Genomic DNA, 15,169 nt, shown 5'->3' on the forward strand with positions numbered 1-15,169 from the left:
TTAACCTTAAGAATGACCTCTGAATCACAAAAGCCTTAGAATAAATAATTGGAATTGCTAAAAATACTTTAGCGTAAATAGTGTGGTATAACGAGGAGGTAAACCCCTCATATGCGTAATAGTTTTGTTCGTTTTGTTTTAATGTTGCTCCTTACTTTCAGTAGAAAAAACTTTTCATATTTATTTTTTCATTTCAAATAATACTAGAAAATCCTGCGCCCCCTTCATTGAAATTCTCTTCCCCCATGAGAAGTGTCTTCATGGAAATATTCTGCCACGTAACCCCCCCCCAGCTCTCTCCCCTAAACCAAAAAAAATCCCCCTGAAAACGTCTGTACACTTCCCAGTAACCATTACTATATGTCAACACAGGTCAAAGTTTGTAGCTTGCAGCCCCTCCCACGGGGACTGCGGGGGAGTAAGTCATCCCCAAAGACATAATTAATAGGTTTTTTGACTATGGTGAATAAAATGACTATCCCAGAATTTTGATCCGGTGACTTTGGGTAAAAAACGAGCGTGGGAGGGGCCTAGAAGCCCTCCAATTTTTTTGTCACTTAAAAAGGGCACTAGAACTTTTAATTTCCATAAGAAGAGCCCTCTCAAAACATCCTAGGACCACTCTGTCGATACAATCACCCCTGGGGGAAAAAAACAACAAAATAACAAACAAATAAACATGCATCCATGATCCGTCTTCTGCGAAAAAATGCGAAATTCCACATTTTTGTAGATAGAAGCTTGAAACTGCTACAATAAGGTTTTCTGATACGCTGAATCTGATGGTGTTATTTTCGTTAAGATTTTATGACTCTTAGGGGGTGTTTCCTCCTATTTTCTAAAATGAGGCAAATTTTCTTAGGCTCGTAACTTTTGATGGGTATAACTGATCTTGGTGAAGCTTATATATTTAAAATCAGCATTAAAATGTGATTCTTTTGATGCAACTATTGGTATCAAATTCTATTTTTTAGAGTTTCGATTACTATTGAGCCGGGTCGCTCCTTACTACAGTTCGTTACCACGAACTGTTTGATTATCATTGTCACGTGTCTTCTAACCAAAGACCTGAGCCTTTTTTTGATGTCATTTTTTGATGCAATTTTTGTTTTCGATGTGACATATCTTCTAGCCGTATATTTCTTTGTTCTTGACTTTCATTTCTAATTTGTTCTACTTCTTATTGTCACATGTATTGTAACCGCGTGTTTATTCGATCTTCACTTTTTTTTCTTGTTTTAATTCCTTCCGTCGATTATCTTCGCAATGAACATTTCTTTGTTCTTCACTTTTGTATTTGACTCGTTGTAATATTCTCTGACACAAGTATTCTGACTGTATATTTCTTTGTTATTCATTTTTTTATCTTTACTGTAGATTTTTTGTCAATACCCTTTACCTTAGCTGCTTGGATCTTTCAGATCTGATCGGATCGGATTGGTCTTGTCATGTTTGATGATCTAAGGTCTTAATTTGTCCTCTATTGTCCTCATTAATAATTTCTCTCGCTGCTTGCTTTACCTACTCTAGGCATTATGAAACTACTTCAAACGCCTTTTGTAAATAGAATAATTACACTTGATATTTTATACTAAGCTATCTTCCTTTTGTGATGACATAAGCATCATAGACGTAAAAACGATAAGTTCATTATTGGGAGGGGGGGGGGAAATATAATTTATTCTCTTTAAATGTACTCATAAATATGACGTCAAGCCTACGATTTTTCACTGATTCTTCCCAATGTTCTCATAACCCTTTCCGCTTAGATTTTTACAAATACCTTTGTTGGGTATTTCAATGAAAAGTTATTTTTTTGGTACTATCTTTAGAAAAATTGGTAGAAGAACAAAGAACTTTCACCCTAGACTTTGGAAAAAATAAATTCCTATCCAACAGTGCCAATTTCTAAATTATCAATACTGAGTAGCATTGCGTGCAAAATTGGCAGGTTTACCGAGTAACCCAGCTTAGCATCAAGTATCAAGGATATAAAGTACCAACAATACCGAAATACCATTACTTCCACCACTCCTCCCTAGACGCATTTTAGATCTATTCATAAATCACTTCGTATATGAAAGGGGCTGCTTCCTCATCAACGCCCCGCTCTTTACGCTAAAGTTTGACTGTTTCTCTCAACTCTTCTTTTTAAAACAGTAAAAAACTTTAGCGTAAAGAGCGGGGCGTTGATGAGGAAGTAGCCCCTTTCATTTACGAAGTAATTTTTGTTCGTTTTAAGTTTTAATGTCGCTCCTTACTTTCAGTTGATAAAAATTGTTTTTTATTTAATTTCTGAACGTTTTTGAATAAATTCTTTTTTTTGTTTTTGGCTCTCCGCAGAGGAATAATTAAAACGAAATTTGCATATTTAATTTTTTTGGCTAAATGGCTTTTTCATAATTTTGATCGAATGATTTTGAGAAAAAAGAGTGGGGGAGGAAGCCTAGTTGCCCTCCAATTTTTTGGTTAATTAAAAAGGCAACTAGAACTTTTAATTTTTTACGAATCTTTTAATTAGTAAAAGATGTACGTAACTTATAAATTAGCTTACGTAAAGAACTTTTTATTCTCATGTTTTTATTACACACTAGCTGTTGGGTGGGGGTGCTTCGCCCCCCCCATACATTCGTTTTTGAAATGGTATATGATGAAATAAATTTTGTATTTTTCCCCTTTTTTTCTTTTTAGATTTTTTTTGGTTTTTACTGTTTTTTTAGTTTTTTTTCTTTTTTCTTTTTTTTTTATTTTCATTTATTCTAGTTTTGTTTTTCTGCTTTATTTTTCATTTCTTTTTCCTTTTTTCTTTATTTATTTTTTATTTTCTTTAGTTTTTTAGCTTTTTTAGTTTTTTTATTAGTTTTTAGTTTTTTTTCTTTTTAGTTTTTTTGTAGTTTTTACCTTTTTTTAGTTTATTTAGTTTTTTTTTTACTTATGTCCGGGTCGTCATTTATACTCCCTGTGTCCCGGTCGTCATTTGTGTCCCGGTGCTTTGTTGATGGTGATTGCTAATCGAACATTCCTTGTGTCCCGGTCGCTTTCTCTTTGAGTGTCCCGGTCGTCATTTATATTCCCTATGTGGCGGTGTCCCGTTCGTCATTTGTGTCCCGATGTCTCGGTCTTTAATTTCGTCAGTCGAAAACATGACGTCAGTCAACACACAAACATGACGTCACCCGACAGACCCAAACAAACACAGACAACTTATTTTTATATATATAAATGTTTTTAACTACGTAAAACTTGCGAATATACAACATTCTTTGCTGTCCCATTGTCTGTGCATATAAATAGATTGTCAGGTTTACCGACTCTTGAACATGCAACATATAATGGTCCATGGGAAAACAATCCGTATTCATATCTATACCTCATGATTCTAATGATTGCCCTTGAGCTTTGTTGATGGTGATTGCTAATCGACCATTCCCTGTGTCGCCGTCGTCATTTATATATCCCCCTGTGCCCCCGGCGTCCCCGTTTTAGTTGTGTCCAAGTGTCCCGGTCGTCATTTATATTCCCTGTGTCCCGGTCGTCATTTGTGTCCCGGTGTCCCAGTGTGTGATTTCTCTTTGAGTGTCCCGGGCGTCATTTATATTCCTTGTGTCCCGGTCGTCATTTGTGTCCCGGTGTCCCGGTCTGTATATACATTCGTTTTTGAATTGGTCTTTTTTTTAGTTTTTCGTTTTTTACCTTTTTTTTTAGTTTTTTTAGTTATAACTCATGATTCTAATGATTGCCCTTGAGCTTTGTTGATGGTGATTGCTATTCGACCATTCCCTGTGTCGCCGTCGTCATTTATATATTCCCCTGTGCCCCCCGGCGTCCCCGTTATAGTTGTGTCCCTGTGTCCCGGTCGTCATTTATATTCCCTGTGTCCCGGTCGTCATTTGTGTCCCGGTGTCCCAGTCTGTGATTTCTCTTTGAGTGTCCCGGGCGTCATTTATATTCCTTGTGTCCCGGTCGTCATTTGTGTCCCGGTGTCCTTGTCTGTATATACATTCGTTTTTGAATTGGTCTTTTTTTTAGTTTTTAGTTTTTTACCTTTTTTTTAGTTTTTTACTTATACCTCATGATTCTAATGATTGCCCTTGAGCTTTGTTGATGGTTATTGCTAATCAAACATTCCCTGTGTCCCTGTCACCATTTATATATCCCCCTGTGCCCCCAGGAGTCCCCGTTGTAGTTGTGTCCCTGTGTCCCGGTCGTCATTTATATTCCCTATGTCCCGGTCGTCATTTGTATCCCGGTGTCCCGGTCTGTATATACATTCGTTTTTGAAATGGTATATGATGAAATAAATTTTGTATTTTTCCCCTTTTTTTCTTTTTAGTTTTTTCGGTTTTTACTTTTTTTTTAGTTTTTTTTTCTTTTTTCTTTTTTTTTATTTTTATTTTTTTAGTTTTGTTTTTCTCCTTTATTTTTCATTTGTTTCCTTTTTTTATTTATTTTTTATTTCTTTTTTTTTCAGTTTGTTAGCTTTTTTAGTTTTTTTTATTTAGTTTTTAGTTTTTTTTCTTTTTAGTTTTTTTATAGTTTTTACCTTTTTTATAGTTTATTTAGTTTTTTTTTACTTATGTCCTGGTCGTCATTTATACTCCCTGTGTCCCGGTCGTCATTTGTGTCCCGGTGCTTTGTTGATGGTGATTGCTAATCGAACATTCCTTGTTTCCCGGTCGCTTTCTCTTTGAGTGTCCTGGTCGTCATTTATATTACCTATGCGGCGGTGTCCCGGTCGTCATTTGTGTCCCGATGTCCCGATCACCCGATAGACCCACACAAACACAGACAACTTACTTTTATATATATAGAAGATATGAGAGGGTTTGCCCCCTCGTCAGCACCTCTCTCTTTACACTAAATCTTAAATTTTGTCCCAATTCATTAAGAATGATCCCTGAATCACAAAACCCGTAGAATAAATAGTTGACATTACTAAAAATACTTTAGCGTAAAGAGCAAGGTATTAGGAGGAGGTGAGCCCCTCATATGGGTAATAATTTCTGTTCGTTTTAAGTTTTAATGCTGCTCCTTACTTCAAGCTGAAAAAACGTTTTCATATTAATTTTTTCATTGTTTTTTTTAAATAATGCTAGTAAATCCTGCGCTGCCTTCATGGAAATTTTCTTCCCCCATGACCAATTCCTCGATGGATAGTTCCCCAAGCCTATCCCCCTCTTCTCAACCCCTCCCCCCAACCAAAAAAATCTCCTGAAAACGCCTGTACACTTCCCAATAACCATTACTATATGTAAGCACTGGTCAAAGTTTGTAACTTGTAGCCCCTCCCACGTGGACTGTGGAGGAGCAAGTGGTCCCCAAATACATAGTTATAAGGTTTTTCGACTACGTTGAATAAAATGGCTATTTCCGAATTTTGATCTGTTGACTTTGGGAAAATAATTAGCGTGGGAGGGGGCTTAGGTGTCCTCCAATTTTTTGGTCACTTAAAAAGGGCACTAGAACTTTTCATTTCCGTTAGAGTGAGCCCTCTCGAAACATTCTAGGACAAATGGGTCGATACCATCACCCCTGGGAAAAAAAACAACAAATAAACACGCATCCATGATCTGCCTTCTGGCAAAAAATACAAAATTCCACATTTTTGTAGGTAGGAGCTTGAAACTTCTACAGTAGGGTTCTCTGATACGCTGAATCTGATGGTGTAATTTTCGTTAAGGTTCTATGACTTTTAGGGCGTGTTTTCCCCTATTTTCTAAAATAACACAAATTTTCTCAGGCTCGTAGCTTTTGGTGCGTAAGATTAAACTTGATGAAACTTATATAACGAAAAGAGAAATCACCAATGCAACAGCACAAACACATTAAAAAAAAGAAAGGGAGACAGAGGGAGAAAAGGAAGACTGTTTTCCTAAATTAGTGATTAATATAGACCAGCACTTGAATGAGGCCTTAACCCTACTCATCCATACAATCACATAGTTCAAACAGCATAGCCATACACAATCAACCATAAAGAATAATCCATGGACAGGCAGTCATGTCGTCAATAAGTATAAGTCGTCATTTAACAAACAATAAAAACAGTAAAGACAAATAATTCAGAGGCAACAACCCAACATTAGGGCTCATGAGGAGAATATACTTGCCTATAGGGTTTCGGCACTTTAAATTTTCTACCCAGTCAAGTATTGTGCTTACCACAGAATACCTATGGTATCCCCGTGTCAGGTATCACCCCCAAAATAGATGCCTATAAAAAGAAACAAAAAAAACTAACAAATGTAGAACAACCAAGTAACACCAAAACAAGCTTACAACAGATTTCATCAGTGCCATGTGGCTATTTTTGAAAAATCCGCTGAATTAGATATACAATTTACAAAATAGATGGCACTTCATTAACTTTTCATGAACCTACCAAATTAGCTAAAAATCTCCCTAAGTATTTCCAGATAATTCTTTTGGTATTTATTTAAAAGTTCGTTATAATGAAAACTAAATTTTTTAAATTGCCAAGTTAATTTATTTCCAGAAAAACCTCTTAATATCAATTTTTGGCTTAAGATTTTACATCTATTTTTAAAATCAACATAATTACTACAAATCCTTGCATATCGAAGTGACTGTGAGATAAACGCTGAATATGTGACATTTGAGTGTAAATTACTTTCAGGGAATGGGAAATTAATAACTTCAAAATCGAAATCATCCGTTTTATTATACATTTTAAAACTTAATTTATCATTATCAGAAATATTAATATTTAAATCTAAAAATTGATCTTCAAGACCAGTGCCATGACTAGGTTCAAGAATAAGCTCTGATGGATATATATTTTTAGAAATATCAAAGAAATCCTTACAATTTAAGACCAAAATATCATCTAAATATCTTTTATTATTTGATAAAACATGTTTCAAATTATTGGGATTATTCTTATCCATCATATAATTATATTCTAGTTGACTATTTAAAATCAGCATTAAAATGCAATTCTTTTGATGTAGCTATTGGTATCAAATTCCATTTCTTACAGTTTTAGTTCTATTGAGCCGGGTCGCTCCTTACTACAGTTCGTTACCACGAACTGTTTGATGAGACAAGTCTATATTGATTATTCTCTCTCAGTTTTTTCACAGAGAAATACAATAGTATATATTTATGCCATGTGATTTCATCCTAGATCTACCCCAGTTTCATCCACTGCCTCCACTTTAAGTTTCATGAATTCATATTTTAATTTTTTCTCTACTTTCTTTGTATTCTATCTTAATTTTATATGATTTATTACTCTAATACATCTTGAAAAAAGACCCTCCTCACTGCCAAACTTAAAACCTATCCATTGTTAAATTATGGACTCTCTAGTTTAATATTCAATTTTTCTTGGAAATTTTCTCAAAGTTTCATGAAGTCTACCAACGTCAGAACTTCCCAGAGCGTGATTGCTCTTCCTAGATTTTAGCATTAGATAAACACCGGACCCTACTAGATGGTAATGTTAGCAGGTAATGAACCAAGGAATGGATTAGATGGTTAAAGACCAAGTAATGTAAATGACATCCTTTATGTTCATTCCTGTATCTGTGAGTATAATTCATGAGTCATTACAATTTCCATGGGTCGGCTATACAGATGCACCTACTACTAAGACTGCTACTTTGCATTGTTTTGGTCTTAAAACGAGCAGCCTGTACTACATTATTAATACCTCACCAAATTTTGTTTCAAAAAAAAAATATAATCCTCTATTCGCAACACAAGTTTGAAAACTTGTGTTTTCAATCAACACGGGTTAGAAACGGGTCACTAACAACCTGGGTCGGAAATCTAATTTTTCATTTTCTCTCGTATTTTGACTAAACAAGAACAGGGAATTTACTTGCAAAATCACGTGACTACTTTAATGGTTCCTTTACTGGTTTAAGACTTCCCAAAGCTGAACAAATCAAACCATATTGAACTTAGAGATCCTCATACTGGCTTAGAATTTATTTTAGAAACGATTAAGTTTCAAAACAGAGAGCTTAATGCCTTTCCTTACTGACAAACGCTTAAAAGTATTCTAACTCGCTTACAAAAGTTTGTCACATACATTAATCAGTGAAAATAAAGCCCAGTCTTTACCACGAAGCTATAGGAAAGTAATCCCACTTTTTCTATTTGTTTAAACCATTTTTTTTAAGTTTTAAGAATCATGTTAATAAATTAAAAGTTTTATCTGAGTAGCTGAACATTGAGTCTGCGTGTATGTTTCAGCAGATTTAAACGAACCTGAGAGCACAAGCCTAGGTCATGTTGTTTCTCATTTTTTTCTCAATTAAATTCTGCTTTAATCGACAGTTTTCATCTACTTTTTGGAGCTTTTCTATCCCATTAGAAAAATATGAAAGAATATCTCCAAAAAAGACTTGAAAAGATTCTTTGATGCGAAAGTAAAAAGTGCTTTGGACAAAACGGATAGGGATAAGGGAACTTAAAAGGAAAACCAAAAAAGGAACTAATAAAGCAAATTCTCATACATTTTAACAGATTTTGTGTTACACAGGATCAAATGCAGACCCCAACAAAAGGTGTACCTTTGCCTTCCCCTTAAAAATGCCCTGTATTCACCTGTTTTTGCTTTTTCTACAAACAAAAATGGTGGATAAAGCAGTTCTGACATACAACTATTGCTCGTTTATTATTTAAGAATTAACGACACTTCTTGACTACTAAGGTCCCTGCGTCGGCCCGGCAGTGCATTCCTGTAGCGTGATTCGATCTCTGGGTCACGTATTACCAAGCTAAGGTCAAATCCACGGCGCCACCACAGGACATTTGCTCGTTTAATATATTAAGATTCGCTAAGTTTAAGGACATTGCTTGCTTATGGGTTTACTATGGTAAAGAAATTTGAACTGGTGTGGGTTCTTTGTCATTGAAAGCCATAAATTGAACCTTGACACCCTTTATAAAAATTTAATCAATGCTTCATAAAGTAAGTCTTCTAAGCTGGATATCTTTGAATATCTTAAGTAAAACAGGACTCTAAGGACGCAAATAATTTCGATGAAAATGATAAATTGGAATTTTGTAAAGTTCAATTTTGTACTATCCATATTAAGGCATTGATAAATTTTAAAAGTAAAACATTCTTAAATGGGAAGTTATATAAACATTTGGAGAAGCTACCTTTTTTTATTTACAACAAATTTAATTCTTTCTTATAATGTTTTCAAACTAATCTTCATTCTAAAAAGCTTAAACTAGTAAAAACAAAACAGCCCATTGTTGAGAGTACAACTTTTGTTTGAAACTATAGTTATGATAAAAATAATAAATTGGAATTTTGCAAGGTCCAGTTTCTTACTATCCCTATTTCTAAAGCTTAGAGAAATTTCAAGGTAAGAAAGAAGTAAATGAGAAGTATGTTAATATTTGTAAGAATATTCCCTTTTTTACAGCAACTTTTTTTCTTGTTTATAATATAATTCAAAAGCGACTTTCAATCTAAGAAGCTCCAACATATTTCAAACGCAGTCCATTTTGAAAAGTGCAACCTGAACCTTTTTTTAGCTATTTTGCTGGTAGATGCTGATGATAATGAATATAGGCTGATGAGATATCTAATGTCACGATACGATTCAACAGTGAGACCTGCTGAAAACTCACGTCAGCCTATAGAAGTGAAGTTTGGACTATCTCTGCATAACATAATTGATGTAGTGAGTTATTTTAACCTCTATCTTCTTTTATTCATGTCATTATTGGAATCTTATGAACTAATTACTAAGTTGAAACAGTATATAATGTTAATTTTACTAAGCTAAGATTGTTAAGCCAGTAAATATAGCTGTTAAACACGTCATAGTTACCATAGCCAGCTGTTTCAATCTCTAACTTCTTTTAAAAATCTTAATAAAATATTGCTAATAAATTTTAAATTAAGCCAATTAAACCGCTTAAAATAATTACAAAACAATATATAATATTTAAGCAAACCAAATGTCAACTGCACACAGTGAGTTCTTTATATTATGATTAATCTCATTAGAATTAAGATTAAAACATGCACCATATTCCTCTAGCAAAATGATCAAATTTTATATTTCTCCACTCAAGATCTTGAAATCTCAAATTTTAGTTTGGTGTGATTTTGTGGGAAGATATATTTTTGGGGCTGGAATCAGCCACAAAGTATTTGCTCTTAGTGTATTTGGCTCTCACTGTAAAATGTACTGCTAAGGTTTATTTTATATTTATCTATATCCGTTGTGTAGTCACACAAAACTAAGACATTTTAAGAATGAAGCCTTCTTAGGCTGATAGAAAACGTGTTTTAATTCAATCTTTTTACTCTAAATAATTTTCAGCATTTCAGATCGTAAAATGTTTTCTTCGTGACGGTCTATTTATCTAATTATTCTACCAAAACTAGCTTGGGTGTTTGAAAATCTTTTTTCCTCATTCTTATTATTTTTTTTTATCAGAACATGAACAAAAACATGCGTAAGTAAACCCCAAAAGACAAAAGCTACACTCTCTAACTGGAACAAACATTCTTTTTGTTTTACTAAAAGCGTTTGATTTCATTGCAAGCCTATCTCTCTTTAAATGGATTGATCCATGATGACTTATTCAGCTCAACTCCAATAAAAATAAGGGCATTAGGGAGGTCTTTCTCATAATTGGAAACAATGCCGGAGGGAAATTTCTCGCCTTGGTTTTTCTCGTCAGGATAGCTGTCTATGTTTTATCTTAAGTTTCCGTTCTGTTGACTACGATTGTTAGTATGTTCTAATTCTAAGATAATACCAGGAAGCTATTGGTTGATTAACTTAGGCAAAGGGAAACAAAAAAGGCCACGAGAATTCCTAGGCCATGAGAATTCATTTATCAGCAGGATTTTTTTGAAAAAAAATTCCACAAAGCAATTTAAAGCAGATAAGAGGATTTAACACATTGTGGGAGTATTGTCAATAATTCCATTTTTATGTATTTTTTTGCATATAAGGGTGCTTATGAATTGCTTTACCCGGTGAGCAGGCTTAGCTATCAGTGACTTTGGTCCAAAAATGAAGCCAGTGGCATATCCGAGGGGAGGGGTGTTAGGCAGTTCGAATACTGAGCTTTTGGTAGTAAAACATAACAAATATGCACACTAAACGAATTTTGATCCATTTTTTAATTTTGTTGAATTTTGATTCGCCCTAAAAGTGCACTCAAATATCCTTACTCAACGTTCCAGCTGTTGTTATGTCAAGTTCCTGGAGGGGAATTTTTTTAAATGTAAGCATACTATCTAAGTTGAAACGAACCATCTTACAATTAGCACATTTTGAATTTACCGAAGAAAATTTATCACAGACCAAATATAGACGAAAGAACCTATTTTAATGGAATTGAGAGCGTGGGTGGTGTTCATCCTTGTTTTTTTCGATTAAACCTCATGTCCACTGATGTATATACATATATATATATATATATCTATCTATATATATAAAAATAAGTTGTTTGTGTACTGACGTCATGTTTGTCGACTGTCGACTGACGTCATGTTTGTTTGTCAACTGACCATGTTTTTCGACTGTATAAGACGTCATTATAAGTATATAAGAAGGCCTTTCAAAGATACATTTTTATGACGTTATGTTTTTCGACTGACGTCATTATAAGGATTGTGCATTATGCCGTCATGAAGTTGTTTGTCGACTGACGTCATGTTTGTTATGACGTAGAAGGTTTTGTATATGACGTCATTATAAGTATATAAGAAGGCCTTTCAAAGAGAAATTTTTCTCTTTGAAATATTTCTCTTTGCGACTAATAGAGAAAGTAAGAAAAGAAAGCATGCCGAGATATCACAACAACAGCAAGAAAACAGGCTAGCGGCTAATAGAGAAAGTATGAAAAGAAAGCGTACCGAGGAATCACAACATCAAAGAGAAATTTTTAATATAGATCTTAAAATGACAGAAGAACCTACAATGGCAGAAGAAACAGCCGAGGAAGCTGCTCAAAGAGCTAATGTCAAAAGGCATGCGGCTAATAGAGAAAGTAAGAAAAGAAAGCGTGCCGAGGAATCACAACAACAGCGTGAAAACAGGCTTGCGTCTCAAAGAGAAATCACCAAAAGAAAGCATGCCGAGGAATCACAAGAGCAACCTGAAACAACCTGGACAGCGAGAGTCAAAACGTATCAAAACTGAAAATGATAGCGATGATGATTGGGTTTGGGATTTTGACTTGGATAAGGTCATCAATCTTGTATATATATATATATATATATATATATATATATATATATATATATATATATATATATATATATATATATATATATATATATATATATATATATAAATAAATTGTTTGTCTGTATGTCTGTCTACTGACGTCATGTCATCATGTCATGTCGTCATGAAGTTAGTTGTCGTCATGTTTGTTATGACGATGACGTCATTAAAGGTATTTAAGAAGATCGTTAAAAGACAAATTTTTAATTGTAAGAAGATCGTGGACGGAAAAATATTTAATTGTAAAATAACTGAATGGCAACAGCCGAGGAAGCTGCTCAAAAGACAAATTTTTAATTGTAAGAAGATCGTTGACGGGAAAATGTTTAATTGTAAAATGACTGAAGAACCTACAATGGCAACAGCCGAGAAAGCTGCTCAAATATCCTATGTCAAACTTGCGGCTGATAGAGAAAGTAAGAAAAGAAAGCGTGCCAAGGAAAAAATAAAAAAAGGAAAAAAACTGAAAAATAAAGGATAAAAACAAAACTAAAAAAATAAAAATAAAAAAAACTAAAAAGGTAATAACTCTAAGAAAAACTAAAAAGAAAAAGAAAAAAACTAAAAAAACTAAAAAAAAGGTAAAAAACAAAAAAAAACTAAAAAGAAAAAAATGGGAAAAACACAAAAATTTATTTCATCGTATACCAATTCAAAAACGAATGTATATACAGACCGGGACACTGGGACACAAATGACGACCGGGACACAGGGAATATAAGTGACGACCGGGACACAGGGACACAACTACAACGGGGACGCCGGGGGGCACAGGGGGATATATAAATAATGACGGGGACATAGGGAATGTTCGATTAGCAATCAACAAAGCTCAAGGCCAATCATTAAAATCATGAGGTATAACGAAAAAAACTAATAAAAAGGTAAAAAACTAAAAACTAAAAAAAAGACCAATTCAAAAACGAATATATATACAGACCGGGACACCGGGACACAAATGACGACCGGGATACAGGGAATAAAAATGACGACCGGGACACTCAAAGAGAAATTACAGACTGGGACACCAGGACACAAATGACGACCGGGACAGGAAATGTTCGATTAGCAATCACCATCAACAAAGCTCAAGGGTAATCATTAGAATCATGAGGTATAGATCTGAATACAGATTGTTTTTTCCATGGACAATTATATGTTTCATGTTCAAGAGTCGGTAAACCTGACAATCTATTTATATGCACAGAAAATGGGACAGCGAAGAATGTTGTACACAATGGCAACAGCCGAGGAAGCTGCTCAAAGATTCTATGCTAAAAAACTTGCGGCTGATAGAGAAAGTAAGAAAAGAAAGCGTTCCGAAGAAAAATTAAAAAAAGGAAAAAAAGGAAAAATAAAGAAGAAAAACAAAACTAAAATAAAATAAAAAAACTAAAAAGGTAAAAAAATCCAAAAAAACTAAAACAAAAAAGAAAAAAACTAAAAAAACTAAAAAAAAGGTAAAAACCAAAAAAAAACTAAAAAGAAAAAAAGCTCAAAAACACAAAAATTTATTTCATCATACCAATTCAAAAACGAATGTATATACAGACCGGGACACCGGGACACAAATGACGACCGGGATACCGGGACACAGGGAAACAACTACAACGGGGACGCCGGGGGGCACGGGGGGATATATAAATGACGACGGAGACACAGGGAATGTTCGATTAGCAATCACCATCAACAAAGCTCAAGGCATATCATTAGAATCATGAGGTATAGATCTGAATACGGATTGTTTTTCCCATGGACAATTATATGTTTCATGTTCAAGAGTCGGTAAACCTGACAATCTATATATATATGCACAGACAATGGGACAGCGAAGAATGTTGTATATTCGCAAGTTTTACGTAGTTAAAAACATATACATTTATATATCTATCTATATTCACAGGTGGAACACAGGGACACAACTACAATGGCACGTAACTAATATGGCACGTAACCAACAGCTAGTATATATATATATATATACTTATATATATATATATATATATATATATATATATATATATATATATATATATATATATATTATATATATATATATATATATATATATATATATATATATATATATATATATATATATATATATATACTAGCTGTTGGGGTGGCGCTTCGCCCCACCCCAACACCTAATTGGTGGGGCGCTTTGCGCCCCCGAAGCCCCCCCGTGCGCGTAAGTCGTAAATCTATCAAGTATATGTTGTATGTTCAAGGGTCGGTAAATATGACAATCTATTTATAGGCACAGACAATGGGACAGCGAAGAATGTTTTATATTTGCAAGATATAAGTATATAAGGCTTTGTATATGACGTCATTATAAGATGATACTACAGACCGGGACAGTCAAAGAGAAATTTCAGACCGGGACACCGGGACAAAAATGACGACCGGGACACCGGGACACAGGGAATATAAATGGACACAGGGAATATAAATGACGACCGGGACTTTCAAAGAGACATTACAGACAGGGACACCGGGACACAAATGACGACTGGGACACCGGGACACAGGGAATATAAATGAAGACCGGGAAACTCAAAGAGAAATTGCAGACTGGGACACCGGGACACAAATCATGACCGGGACACAGGGAATATAAATGACGACCGGGACACAGGGACATAACTACAACGGGGACGCCAGGGGCACAGGCGGGATATATAAATGACGACCGGGACACAGGGATTGTTCGAAGAGAAATTACAGACCGGGACACCGGGACACAAATGACGACCGGGACACAGGGAATATAAATGACGACCGGGACACTCTTGCGAATATACAATATTCTTCGCTGTCCCATTGTCTGTGCATATAAATAGATTGTCAGGTTTACCGACTCTTGAACATGCAACATATAATTGTCCATGGGAAAACAATCCGTATTCAGATCTATACCGCAT

At 34.6% G+C, this 15,169-nt stretch overlaps 1 protein-coding gene across 1 annotated transcript in view; it reads left to right on the plus strand.

Annotated features, from left to right (window-relative positions):
• The window catches only part of LOC136040830 (neuronal acetylcholine receptor subunit alpha-10-like), a 197,004-nt gene that overhangs the window by 15,912 nt on the left and 165,923 nt on the right, over positions 1 to 15,169 (plus strand). Inside the window, exon 2 of the mRNA XM_065725166.1 lies at positions 9,523 to 9,671. Within this exon, the coding sequence (XP_065581238.1) occupies positions 9,523 to 9,671 (149 nt within the window). The remainder of the gene's footprint in view (positions 1 to 9,522; positions 9,672 to 15,169) is intronic.

The sequence above is a fragment of the Artemia franciscana genome, chromosome 21, assembly GCF_032884065.1.
Source record: "Artemia franciscana chromosome 21, ASM3288406v1, whole genome shotgun sequence".
Classification (NCBI taxonomy): domain Eukaryota; kingdom Metazoa; phylum Arthropoda; class Branchiopoda; order Anostraca; family Artemiidae; genus Artemia; species Artemia franciscana.